Here is a 14912-nt window from a genome sequence, read left to right as displayed (position 1 = left end):
AATATTATCTGACTGATGTTAAAACTATTAAACATATTCCGTAAAAGGCTTTAGTAAATAATAATCTCCACTTTTTGTTTTCTCATATAAAAAGATAATTCTCCATAACAACAAATATGAAGTTGAGACTTGATGTAATGAGATATAGTTGTTTAACCACACTGAAATAACTGACCTGTTGCAAAACTTGTGAGCATGTATGTAACAAACTTCAATGCTAATTAATGTGTGTGTGACCACTGTTTTGTGAGTGTTGTATTCATTTATAAATGCTTTTTGCTCCCATTCTGTTTGTGCGATGTAAACATTATCACAGTAATCATTTAGATAGTTTTGCATTTGTCATTTTATATTGTTCCATGGTAAAGATGTGACAGAACAGAAAGAAGTGGGATAAAGCCTGTTATTGAGGCAATTTGCTGCCTCACATGTTGTCTGTCTACTGTAAGAACATAAAATAAAACAATGAGAAAATAAAAAAATAAAAAAATAAAGTGTCTTTACTAACCACTTGATCTTTCATTTCGCTAACTTAATAGGTGGTGGTAGGTAGGTATTGTTGAAATGAGGTTATTCCATTATTTTTGTCACAAAGTCAGAGCTGACAAAAACATAATTGTGTTTATCACCAGCTGTGATGCCAAGAAAACAAAACAGATGACTTCAGAAGGACTTGAGTAAAAGACAAAAGAAACATTAAGAAAAAGAAACACCAAAACTACAAAATATTCTCTTTCCTATCTGACAGCTGACCCATGCTGTTTAATATGAAAGCTCTGCTGTACGTCTTTTCCAATGCACTAAATCTATTGCACTTAAGACACTTGCATATAGTACATGCTGTAGTACTCGATCTCTGTTTTTGTCAATAAAAATAACTACACAAACAATATCTACCATCGGAGAAAGCATGCAAATGTCTTGTATAAGAATCTGAGGTAACTACACAGAATGTTATATACACTGTAAGAGTCAAAGACACATTTACACACACACACTCACACACACACACACACACACACACACACACACACACACATGCCGACACATACTCAGACAGAAACACACTAAGACACATAAACCTCTGGGATTCAGGAGGCTATGTACTAGATTCTAGTTATAACACACTTAGGGCTAGTGCTTAAGTTGTCATGAGCTTTTTAACACAATCACACATTCACACACACACTAGGGTGGCTAGAAGCTTGTTTTTCGCAGGACAGTCCCATATTTAAGCACTTTTTCTCAAAAATTGTGTTTTGCCTGTATTTCCACTCTCCTAAAATTTCTCTATCGCCTAAACGGCTTTCTCAGTCACGTGAGTATTCTAATCAAAGGTAGCCAAGGATGTAGCTTGTAAAACCAATAAAATCACACTGTGTTATTTGAAGTACATGATTGGATTAAACTATCCAATCACAATCCCCTATCAATAGACCTCCAGTTAGTGAACTGATTGAAGAGTCAGTTTGAAAGCACACAGATGAAATTGCGACTGAAATAATGTCAAGGAAGCGTGCATGTACATTTAATGAGGATCTTCAAAAAGAGTTTATATTTCTAAAAAAGGAGTCACAGACAGAGCCTAGTAAAGTGAGGTGTGAGATTTGTCTAGCTCGCTTTTCCATCGCCCATGGAGGCCGCACCGACATCGCGCAGCATGTTCATACAAAAAAGCATGTAGATGATGCTAAAAGTTAAGTGTGCCACACCAAGTGTTAGCGATTTCTTTGTGAAGCAAAGTTCAGAATCTGACAAGGTGCACGCAAGTGAAGGACTTTTTGCTTATCATTCTGTTGTGCACAGCCATAGTTTTCGGTCAGCTGACTGCACTGTGAAATTGATCAAGAAATTGTATGATCCGAAATTTTCTTCTGTCCGCACAAAATCTGAAGCTGTCATATGCAAAATACTCGCTTTTATGCAGCTGGACTATCAGAAATTACTGCAGCATGGCAACACACGTTTCCACTCTCTTGGTCCAGCTCTTGAAAGAATACTACACATTTTCAGTGGTCTGCATGCATACTTTCTTTCTCAAGAAAAATGCTCAAAGTTTCTAAAGAGACATTTTCAGCGATCCTTGCACCGAACTTTGGATTGGCTTCGCACTCAAGCAAACAGCCACTTTTTGACATTCAGAGCAGCCTCGAACACTTCTACTCCAGAATCTCCACTCTAAGTTTGATTGACGAAACCACACTCTTTGATGAGTGGACTTGCGCGAAAAGCATTGTCACTCGTCGCATCTTACGATAAACTCTTGAAAGACAAGAGCACACTGAGAAAAGTACAAGGTGACAACAGTTAGAGATACGGATGCACCCTCTACTTCGCATTGATCTGCGTCTAGGTAAGGATACGTCAATTTAATTTTTGCTGGGAGGGGGCTGACCTGTTTTCCACAAGCAGGAATCTGGTCACCCTAACACAGACACACACACACACCAACCACTGGTAGGGTTGCCACCCCTCCCATAAAATACTGGATCGTCCCGTATTTAAAGATAGAATAATGCATCCCATATCGAATCAACACGGGACACGATTTGTCCATATTTAAGCTGGTCAGATCTCATTCTAGATCGCTAATTTAACATAACCGATCGGCCACAACAGTAAAACCACCTGCCGAATATTGTGTAGGTTCCCCTCGTGCTGCCAAAACAGCGCCAACCAGCATCTCAGAATAGCATTCTGAGATGCTATTCTTCTCACCACAATTGTACCTAGCGGTTATCTGAGTTACTGTAGACTTTGTCAGTTCCAACTAGTCTGGCCATTCTTTGTTAACCTCTCACATCAACAAGATGTTTCCATCTGCAGAACCGCCCCTCACTAGATGTTTTTTGTTTTTGGCACCATTCTGAGTAAATTTTAGAGACTGTTGTGCGTGAAAATCCCCGGAGATCAGCAGTTACAGAAATACTCAAACCAGCCCCTCTGGCACCAACAATCATGCCACAGTCCAAATCACTGAGATCACATTTTTCCCCATTCTGATGGTTGATGTGAACATTAACTGAAGCTCCAGACCCGTAGCTGCAAGATTTTATGCACTGCATTGCTGCCACACAGTTGGCTGATTAGATGATTGCATGGATGATTGTTGGTGCCAGACAGGGTGATTTGAGTGTTTCTGTAACTGCTGTTTTCCTGGGATTTTTACACAAAAAAATCTGTAGAATTTACTCTGAATGGTGCCAGGTGGTTTTAATGTTGTGGCTCATCAGTGTAAGTTGGAAAATTTGCCTATGGTGGGTAAGGGACCGTCTGAAAGGTCCACACATTGTGCTAAAACGTGCTAATGCTGTGCAGGGTGTGGTAAGGGACTGTCTGAAAAGTCCACAAATGGTGCTAAAACTGTGGATTTTTCCTATCTAAATGTTAAATAAGATCAAACAATGTATGAATACAATCACTGAGTCATAAAGACAAGTAAAGGTGAAGGGAAAAAAATAACAAATAAAATATAATAAATAAAAATTATAAAGAAATTAAAAATATATATATAAACCAACCAAAATGTATACATAAATAAGATAAAGAAGACAAATAATCAAAAATAAAAGATGTATCTTTTTTACAAGTCATGGGTAAGGAAAGATCTAATTTTAGCATGGCCTCCTAATAATCCCCTTTCATGAGTTGGCTCTATCACTCCACTCTCTCCTCTCCGCCAACATCTGGTGTGTGGTGAGCGTACTGGTGCACTATGGCTGCCGTCGCATCATCCAGGTGGATGCTGCACACTGGTGGTGGTTGAGGAGAGTCCCCTGTTCACTGTGTAAAGCGCTTTGAGTGAGTGTAGTCAAGGCGCTATACAAATATAATGTTCATTTATTCATTCATAATTAGTTCACTGATACAGGACATCAGTGTTAAGCTGATGTGACTTTGACACTCCTTCCAGACAGGAAACCTTAAAGGTTCTTCACGTGAAGCCAAAGCACCTCTCTTTGAGCAACAGGCCACAGATGGTAAAGATCCACAACTGGGTAGGATCCTATATATTTATCCTATATATTTTGTGTTGTATATTTTGTAATTTGGCATGCCAGTCACACTGGGCGATGCACACCAGAAAGTGCACTGTTTTGATCAGTTTGATTATGCTGAAGAACTATGAAGAAGTATGAAGAAGTACTATGAACTAAGAAGTATGTTTTTTACATAATGTCCTCTCTCATAAATGTAAACGAGTGTAAATGTCATCATCATATATATCCAAATAATTAAAGTCTGTCACTCCAAACATGAGATCATTGCTGTCATTTAATGTTTGCATTATTGTTCCATTTGTATTGGTCAGATGCTTCCTTTAATATTTAGTTTACATGTCATGTTACATTTAACCTAAGCTTAATGGTGCAACGCTCAAAAATACCCAGACGCTAGTATTTGTCAAATACCCATAATGTTCACTTCCATTATTAAATGAATGGGCCTAATTCTGTAAATTAATTTGTTTTGTGCACTAGAGTTTTACAATGTTAAAGTGTTCTATAGGGCAACACAAGGCGCTGTGTGCAAAATTTTTCTTTTTAGGTGAACTGTCCCTTTAAGGCCTGTTCACACCAAGAGCAAATATTCGCTGTGAACAAGACACCCACAGACATACAGAGAGAATCACACAGAGACACATACCACTGGGATTTTGTATGCAGGCCTGCTAGTTGCTTAGGGTTAATATTTTTTGTCACAAGCTTTTTAACCCACACACTCAAACAAAACAACCGTTGGGATTCGATACACACTTTATGACAGCATTATTTTTTATAATGATATTTAAGGTAGGATGCACTCTGATCATTCTCTCTCTGTTCCTTCAACAACACCTGTGACGCGACCTCCTACTGCAGATTTTCATTTAGAAGTATTTTGTAGACTGCAGTATTATTTAGTGTGCTATAACAGCAGTGATCAGTTAAATCTTTATTTCTTTACTCTTCAAAAAATGTCTAATTTAAATAATTCTACATCTAACCTCAATCAGATTTTATTGCTGGGGGATGAAGTTGTGAGGGCGTTCTTGTCTGTGACCCCATGTGTTATCTTCCTCTTTGTCAATGGGGTCATGATTTTTACCTTAAGGAAAAAGACTGTTTTTCAGGAGACCTCCCGCTACATTCTGTTTGGTCACATGCTTTGGGTTGATACACTCAATCTCTTTATGAGTGTAGTGTTGTTTATGTGTGCCACTAGTAGGGTTTCTATAATGAAAAATGTCTGTCTCTTTCTTCTTGTTGCTGCAACAACCCTCTTTCATGTTTCTACCCTAAATCTGGCTTTGATGTCACTGGAGAGATATGTAGCTATCTGTTTTCCTCTCAGACATGCAAATATCACGACTTATGGAAGAACTCACATGGCCATTGGTGTTGTTTGGGCTATAAGTTTAATTAAGTCCCTCTCTGAGATTACAGTTTTCTATGTCACTGATTTGACAAACACACCAATGAATGTGTTCTGCTCAAGAACCACTCTTTTAAGACTGCAGGTATTTAAGAATCTCAATATAGCCTTTACTTGCATATTTTTTGTGTCTGTGGGTTTTGTTGTTATCTTTACCTACTCCTCTATAGCAATTGTGGCTAAATCAGCCTCCAGTGATAAGGTGTCGGCCAAAAAGGCCAACAAGACTGTCCTATTACATCTAATGCAGCTATGTTTTGGTGCTGCATCCATTTTAGTTGGAGTTATCCAAGACGTCATTTATGTTCATGCCGACTTTGTAACTTCAGTACGTGTAATGTATTTTTGCTTTGTAGTGTTTCAGATTTTCCCAAGATGTCTAAGTCCTCTTATATATGGCCTGAGAGATCAGGCCTTTAGCTATTTATTTAAATACTACTTCACATTTGGTCTCAAAAAGAAAAACAGTTGTCATGCAGAGACACATTAAGTAGCATGATGTTGAAAATACTACATACTATATAGATAACTATATGGGGGGGGGGGGGGAGATAGAGAGAAAAAGAATAAGATAATAGTCAATAATTGCAAAATATAAACTTGTGACTTGTAATGGGAAACTGGTGTCTAACAACACTAAAATAACTGACCCTTGAAACATGCAAACGTGTATTTAACAAACATATTAAACCTTAGTCGCAATATTTGCCCGTACAAACCACTGAGTAAGACCACATATATGGGAAAAGTGTAAGATTAATTGTTTTTGCATCCATTCTGGTCATGTTACAAACATTAAGCTGTTCTGCGTTTGTCAATTTATACTGATTCATGCATCATTTATGCAAGATGTGACATTTAAATGCATTCTGATGTGATTTACAGCCTGTTATTGAGGAAATTAATTTGCTGCCTCCCCTGTTATCTGTCTGCTGTCAAGACAGAAAACAAAACCATGAGAGAAATAAAATAAAGTGACATTACTGACCACTAGATCAAATTCTCATTTGTTTCACAAACCATAGCCCATGCCCCTTGAGAGCCCATGTGCAAAATAGCATGGACAAAGGTGACCAAGTTATAAATAATGTATTGTGATAGTGAGGATGGAAAGACAAAGGAGTAGGTTAGACAAGATATATTTGTAACATTGTCAAGAACATCACATAGAAGATGAACATGTATAGGTGTCAGTATCACACAGGCCACATTTTATTGAACACACATTTATTGAAACATTAATTAGGGACTGAGTATACATTTTTGTATGTTTTTCTACACCCTATGAAATCACCTGTTGTTTTGTTACCACATGCTGTTTTGTCAGTCATTTAAAGGGCTACAGACACAGTATATTCAGTAAAAAAGGGTAATGGCAAGATCAAAATACCTAGTTAATTCACTCCACTTCCAATTCAGACCAATTTACAACTGCTTTGTGACAAGTAAGACTGCATTCACAAATAAAACAAAAGCGTTCATGGCATTCATTCAGGCTGGGATATTTGAGAAGTAGGCAGAGATTATGGGGTCATCCAGCTGAAATGACAGGCAAAGCTGTGTACATCATCTGCGTAGCAGTAATAGAAGCTGTGTATCTTTATAACTGGCCCAGTGAGGTTGTGTATATCAGAAATAGGAGTTAGCTGATGTGACCCAGACCCTGTTTGCACCTGGTATTAAGATGCGTTTCGGGTGATCCAATCACATGTGGTCAGCCCTAAATACAGGACTAAACGGGGTCTAAAATGTTTTGTGATCGGAAAAAACCACATATGGAGGTAGTCAAAAAGGAGTGTGACCACATTGCTTATCCATCCTGAATGTGTCCCAGACAGCAGTGAAGCACCGAATGTAATGGCCGGTTACATTTATTATTGTTTGATGAATTTGAGTCATTGATTTTTATATAAGCCAAATTATGATTTTTTATATCAGAATTATTATTATCATTATGAATTTGTCTGTTAAATATTTATGTAAATATTTGTATTATTTTCGTTAAAGGTGCTGTATGTAAGATTAACAACAAGCGCTTGAAATGGGTACTGCAGTCCAAATTCAAAATATTGGAGAGTTGTCTGCCCCGCCCCAGACTCGAAGCTCATGTGGGTTGCCAGAATGTTGACGTGCAAATTAGCCAACTCAGCAACCGTTTTAAAGGATTTCTGGGCTTTAAGCTGTCTCCATCTTCCAAAGGCATCTCCAATATTTATCCTTGTTTTACTATGCCTCTTGTCATGTTGGTTTTAGATGGATAGCGAGGCTTTTTAGGTCAGGTGGAATCTGTTATCTCTGATCCAGGTTGTTTGCTGGCTTCAATGGCTGAAGCACACAGTGTTGTTTGGTTAAGGGCACGGATAGGGGCGGAGCACATCAAGTTTACCATCTCAACCTCCTAAAATCATGGAGGGAGGTGGTCCCTGTGGCCTTAGTGACGGTAGTCCCCGAGAGGGCAGAGCTTGGGCCGGAGGTGACTCTCAAACCAAATTCATTCACCCCGGTCCCATGTGGAGACCACCTCTTACCGTCACAGCTCACAGACTTGGCCAAGATGCAATCGGAATTTGCGGACATGTTCTCGCCTCTCCCTGAACACAAAAAAAGGTTGCTAAGGAAGAATTAGAGGTGATGCTTGATATGGGCGTAACAGAAGAGTCACACAGTGATTGGGCCAGCCCGGTGGTTCTGGTACCTAAGACCGATGGGTCGGCCCGGTTCTGAGTAGACTATCGCAAAATGAACGAGGTGTCCAAATTTGATGCGTACCCAATGCCTCAGATTGATGAGTTGCTCGATTGGTTGGGTTCGGCTCAATTTTATTCGACACTGGACTTAACAAAGGGTTATTGGCAGATCTCTTTAACTCCAATCTCCCGAGAAAAAAATTACATTTTCCACATCGTTCGGCTTGCACCAATATATGACCCTTCCGTTCGGTTTGTTCAGGGCCCCGGCCACGTTTCAGTATCTCATGGACAAAATTCTCAGACCCCATACAACATATGCCGCTGCATATTTAGATGATAATACTATCTATAGTAATGACTGGCGGTGGAACATGCAACATCTGAGAGCTGTCCTGAGGTCACTGTGATGGGCAGGGCTCACGGCCAACCCGAAGTAGTGCGCAGATGGGCGGGTGGAAGTTCGGTATCTGGGGTTCCACTTGGGCCACGAGCAGATGCGTCCCCAGGTTAAAAAAACGCAGCGATCGCGGCCTGTCCGAGACCCAAGACCAAAAAGAGGTGAGAGTTACTGGGGCTGGCTACTACCAAAGGTTTGTGCCTAGTTACTCTGACGTCACCAGCCCACTGACTGATCTCACTAGAAAGGGGACCCCGATCCGGTCCAGTGGACGGAGTTGTGTCAGCAGGCTTTCCTAAAAATGAAATCCATGCTTTGTGGGGGGCCGCTTTTACATGCTCCTAATTTCTCTCTCCCCTTTATTTTGCAGACGGATGCATCTGACAGAGGGCTAGGGGAAGTGCTCTCGCAGGAGATGTAGGAGGAGGTGTGACCGGTGCTGTACATTAGTCGTAAGCTCTCGTTGAAGGAGACACCATGGAAAAGTACAACACCATGGAAAAGGAGTGTCTGGCAATTAAGTGGGCCATCCTCACTCTCTGCTATTACCTGCTGGGGTGGGCCTTCACCCTCTGTTCAGATCACACCCCACTCCATTGGCTCCACTGCATGAAAGATACCAACAGGTGGATCACCAATTGGTACCTGGCACTTCAGCCATTTAAATATGAGGTGGTCCACAGACCGGGGGTGCAGATGGCTGTGACTGGCTTTCTCTCCAGAAATGGGGGGAGTTGGCAGGCCAGATGTTGCCCCAGCCTGAGTCGGGTGGTGGGAGTATGTGGGGACGAGGTCGTGGTCATATGTCTGTCTGCGGGAGAGGGGGAGCGGTAAGGCTTGTCACCTGGGTTGTAATTATCTCTAACATCGGTCTCTTGTTATAGTGATGGTGGATGGAGACTTGAAAAGGAGCACCAATGCATCAGTTTGGGAGAGAGCAACCCGAGAGCATGGTGTCAATGTGTACTGAGTGCATTAAAAGTTTGTTATCTTATTGAGTGCTGTGAAGAATTTACGTGAATTGAGTGTCGTTAAATACAAATCGTTGAAGGCAGAAAATAAAAGACTTGCCTGCACTGCTTCGCCATCTCCTGACTCCCAAAGAACCAAACCTTCCACAATAAGTTAACATGAACTAACAATGAACAATACTTTTACAGCATTTATTTATCTTGGTTAGTGTTAATTTCAACATGTACAAATACATTTTTAAAATTAAAAGTTGTAAAAGTAACCACATGTGGTCACAAAAAGAAAAACAGTTGTCATGCAGAAGCACATTAGTAGCAGAAGGTTGAAAACTATTAGATATATCTAACAATATTATCTAATATTATCTGACTGATGTTAAAACTATAAAAAATATTCTGTAAAAGGCTTTAGGAAATAATAATCTCCACTTTTTGTTTTCTCAGATAAAAAAATAATTCTCTACAACAACAAATATGAAGTTGAGACTTGATGTTGTAACGTCTGTAACAATGTTGCTGGCGCTGACAATGACGATGACAATGGTGTAAAGAACCTAAGTGCAAATGTATTCCAATGTGTTCCAAAAACCCTAACTACAAACATGAAGCAAACATAAACACGAACTTGGCTTGACAAACTAGACTTGACATAAACTTGAACTCTCAACCAAAGTTACATACAAACAATACCTGACCGTGGACAATGGAAAACATGAGGGTTAAATACATGAAAATGGGAGAACACATGACAAAGAAAACCAATAAACACAAAGAACTCTAAACAAGATAAGTCAATCAACCAATGAAAACAAGACATATGAACATGGAGGGAAACATGAAATCACATGACAAGGGAACCACATGACATGAAACAGGAACTAGATTTTCAAAATAAAAGATATGAAATACATGAACCAACAGAATAAATGAGATAGATGTTTAACCACACTGAAATAACTGACCTGTTGCAAAACATGTGAGCATGTATGTAACAAACTTCAATGCTAATTAATGTGTGTGTGACCACTGTTTTGTGAGTGTTGTATTCATTTGTAAATGCTTTTTGCTCCCATTCTGTTTGTGCGATGTAAACATTATCACAGTAATCATTTAGATAGTTTTGCATTTGTCATTTTATATTGTTCCATGGTAAAGATGTGACAGAACAGAAAGAAGTGGGATAAAGCCTGTTATTGAGGCAATTTGCTGCCTCACATGTTGTCTGTCTACTGTAAGAACATAAAATAAAATAATGAGAAAATAAAGTGTCTTTACTAACCACTTGATCTTTCATTTCGTTAACTTAATAGGTGGTGGTAGGTAGGTATTGGTGAAATGAGGTTATTCCATTATTTTTGTCACAAAGTCAGAGCTGACAAAAACATAATTGTGTTTATCACCAGCTGTGATGCCAAGAAAACAAAACAGATGACTTCAGAAGGACTTGAGTAAAAGACAAAAGAAACATTAAGAAAAAGAAACACCAAAACTACAAAATATTCTCTTTCCTATCTGACAGCTGACCCATGCTGTTTAATATGAAAGCTCTGCTGTACGTCTTTTCCAATGCACTAAATCTATTGCACTTAAGACACTTGCATATAGTACATGCTGTAGTACATGATCTTTGTTTTTGTCAATAAAAAGAACTACACAAACAATATCTACCATCGGACAAAGCATGCAGATGTCTTGCATAAGAGTCTGAGGTAACTACACAGAATGTTATATACACTGTAAAAATCAAAGACACATTTACACACACACACACACATGCCGACACATACTCAGACAGAAACACACAAAGACACATAAACCTCTGGGATTCAGGAGGCTATGTACTAGATTCTAGTTATAACACACTTAGGGCTAGTACTTAAGTTGTCACAAGCTTTTTAACACAAACACACATTCACACACACACACTAGGGTGGCCAGAAACATGTTTTTCCCAGCACAGTCCCATATTTAAACACTTTTTCTAGTGTCCCGACTTATTCTGAAAAAAATTGTGTTTTGTCCTGTATTTCCACTCTCTTAAAATTTCTCTATCGACTAAGTGGCTTTCTCAGTCACATGAGTATTCTAATCAAAGGTAGCCAAGGATGTAGCTTGTAAAACCAATAAAATCACACTGTGTTATTTGAAGTACATGATTGGATTAAACTATCCAATCACAATCTCCTATCAATAGACCTCCAGTTAGTGAACTGATTGAAGAGTCAGTTTGAAAGAGCACACAGGTGAAATTGTGACCAAAATAAGGTCAAGGAAGCGTGCATGTACATTTAAAGAGGATCTTCAAAAAGAGTTTACATTTCTAAAAAAACGAGTCACAGACAGAGCCTAAGTAAACTGAGGTGTGAGATTTGTGGAGCTTGCTTTTCCATCGCCCATGGAGGCCGCATTGACATCGCGCAGCATGTTCATACAAAAAAGCATGTAGATGATGCTAAAAGTTAAGTGTGCCACACCAAGTGTTAGCGATTTTTTTGTGAAGCAAAGTTCAGAATCTGACAAGGTGCATGCAAATGAAGGGCTTTTTGCTTATTATTCTGTTGTGCATGGCCATAGTTTTTGGTCGGCTGACTGCACTGCGAAATTGATCAAGAAATTTTATGATCTGAAATTTTCTTCTGTCCGCACCAAATCTGAAGCTGTCATATGCAACGTAAAGCTCTTGAAAGAATACTACACATTTTCAATGGTCTGCATGCATACTTTCTTTCTCAAGAAAAATGCCCAAAGTTTCTAAAGAGACATTTTCAGTGATCCTTGCACTAAACTTTGGATTGGCTTCGCACTCAAGCAAACAGCCACTTTGAACCGTGTACTGGAGATGTACTGCAAGAGCACATATCAGCCACAGAAGTGGCTTTGCACAATCATGACCAGAGAAAAGTCTTGCAGGCCAGGCTGGAGGAATCATTCATACCCTCTGACATTAAAAAGCAGTTGGATGCCCTGGTTGAAGCTGGTGACATGCGAGCAGATGATTTATTTTGTGCAGTGAGAAACTTTTATTCCACATCGATAAATTACTTCCAAAATTGTTGCCACTCATTGGAGAACACAGAAAAACTTGATTGGGCCCTACTGAGAGACATCCCAGAATGGAAAGACATTCAGAGCAGCCTCGAACACTTCTACTCCAGAATCCCCGCTCTAAGTTTAATTGACAAAACCACGCTCTTTGATGTGAAAAACATTATCACTCGCCGCATCACTGAGTGGAACATGAACATGACAGCCGTGTCTGAGAGATGGACAGACATTTTTCGTGAGCTGGAGAGCAAGACCATCAACTTCAGAGTCTTAGCCAAGGTCGTGGAGTTTGTTTTATGCCTGCCTGGGACATCTGCATCTGTGGAGTGTGTGTTCTCATTAATGAACGCAGCACGGACAACGCATGAATCTCGACTCAGTGTAACAGTCATGAAGGTAATGCTTATCGTACATCTTAATTTTAAACTGGACTGCTCTGCATTTTATGATAAACTCTTGAAAGACACACTGAGAAAAATTGCTGCCAGTGAAAAGTACAAGGTGACAACAGTTAGAGATACGGATGCACCCTCTACTTCGCATTGATCTGCGTCTAGGTAAGGATACGTCAATTTCATTTTTACGGGATCGTCCCGTATTTAAAGATAAAATGATGCGTCCCATATCGAATCAATACGGGACGCGATTTGTCCTGTATTTAAGCTGGTAAGATGGCATCATGGTGAAATCGTTCTAGATCGCTAATTTAACATAACCGATCAGCCACAATATTAAAACCACCTGCCTAATATTGTGTAGGTTCCCCTCGTGCTGCCAAAACAGTGCCAACCAGATTCTCACCACAATTGTACAGAGCGATTATCTGAGTTACTGTAGACTTTGTCAGTTCGAACTAGTCTGGCCATTCTTTGTTAACCTCTCACATCAACAAGATGTTTCCATCCGCAGAACTGCCCCTAACTAGATGTTTTTGTTTTTGGCACCATTCTGAGTAAAGTCTAGAGACTGTTGTGCGTGAAAATCCCAGGAGATCAGCAGTTGGTAAAAATGCACAACTGGATAGGATCCTATATATTTATCCTATATATATTGTTTGTGTTGAATATTTTGTAATTTGGCATGCCAGTCACACTGGGCGATGCACAGTCAGTTTTGATCAGTTTGATTATGCTGAAGAACTATGAAGAAGTATGAAGAAGTACTAAGAACTAAGAAGTGTGTTTTTTACATAATGTCCTCTCTCATAAATGTAAATGGGTGTAAATGTCAACATCATCATATATATCCAAATGATTAAAGTCTATCTCTCCAAACATGAGATCATTGCTGTCATTTAATAAGTTTGCATTTTTGTTCCATTTTTATTGGTCAGATGCTTCCTTTAATATTTAGTTTACATGTCATGTTACATTTAACCTAAGTTCCCTATCTGTCACTCACTCGACGTTTTGTCGATGTAGTTACACAAGGGGTCAATCTTGGGAGCCCGAGACACCTCTGGTCTTTGATAAAAGGCCAATGAATATTGGCGAGTGGTATTTGCATGCCACTCCCCCGGACATACGGGTATAAAAGGAGCTGGTATGCAACCACTTATTCAGATTTTCTCTTCGGAGCCGAACGGTCATGCTTATTGAGCTGAATACTACTGTTCATTCACCTCTGCTGGATCTGACGGTGCATTTCAGCGGCTTCTCCCTCCTCTGCACTGGTGTACTGCAGAGAATGCCCCTGGGCGCTTCGGCAGAAAAACAAGAGAGTATATTTTCTGAAAGAGCTTTTCCTCCTCTAAAAGAGTATATATTTCTCTAAAAGAGCGGCACACACGGAACGTCTTTTTAAAGACGCGTCTTTTTAAAGATGCCTTTCCGATTGTGTGTTATTCCTGGTTAAGGTCGTTATCTCTCAACTTCGGATGGTCATGATCGCTGTCTTTCGTGTCTGGGCGCGACCCACACGGAGGCTGCGTTTGTGGATGGTTCATGTTCTCACTGCGAGAACATGACCATGGCAACGTTGCGGTCGCGGCTTGCTTTCGTAAGAAAGCAAGCCACCCCAGCGGCTCCCCACCTCGGTCCTCCTACCTACGGTTATGAGGCCAGCGCAGCTAGCACTGGGGGCGATTTGGGGAACCCAATGGGATCGTCTCCACCGGGTATCCCCCCGCGGACCTCACATTCCCCAGCACGCTCGTCTGCCCCAATCGGGCTTCCGGATGATTCGCCGGCTCGTCTCACAGCGAGTCTGGCTTCTTGTTCGGAGCCCGCGAAGATGATGAGCTCTCTAGTGCAGCATTGGAGAGCAGGCTTGTCCAGTCGAATGCAGAAGCCTCAGCTGGGCTTCCTCCTTCGGGGACGATTGCCCAGTCACAGGCCAATGCCGAAAAAACGGACATGCTTTCCCACGCGGCCGCAGGCATTGGGTTAGAGTGGA

The 14912-nt window shown here is 40.3% G+C and overlaps 1 protein-coding gene across 1 annotated transcript; it reads left to right on the top strand.

Moving 5' to 3' along the window:
* Positions 1–4957: 4957 nt before the first annotated feature.
* Positions 4958–5905, top strand: LOC127428549 (odorant receptor 131-2-like). Its single transcript, XM_051676989.1, has one exon. The coding sequence runs from the start codon at positions 4958–4960 to the stop codon at positions 5903–5905; it is 948 nt and encodes a 315-aa protein (XP_051532949.1).
* Positions 5906–14912: the final 9007 nt, after the last annotated feature.

Source organism: Myxocyprinus asiaticus, chromosome 38 (assembly GCF_019703515.2).
Source record: "Myxocyprinus asiaticus isolate MX2 ecotype Aquarium Trade chromosome 38, UBuf_Myxa_2, whole genome shotgun sequence".
Taxonomy (NCBI): domain Eukaryota; kingdom Metazoa; phylum Chordata; class Actinopteri; order Cypriniformes; family Catostomidae; genus Myxocyprinus; species Myxocyprinus asiaticus.
Note: the sequence above shows the minus strand (reverse complement) of the source record. Positions and strands in the feature narration are given on the sequence as shown.

Bases quoted from the DNA above. Each gene is read 5' to 3' on its own strand.
- LOC127428549 (XM_051676989.1), top strand. From the start codon at position 4,958: ATGTCTAATTTAAATAATTCTACATCTAACCTCAATCAGATTTTATTG.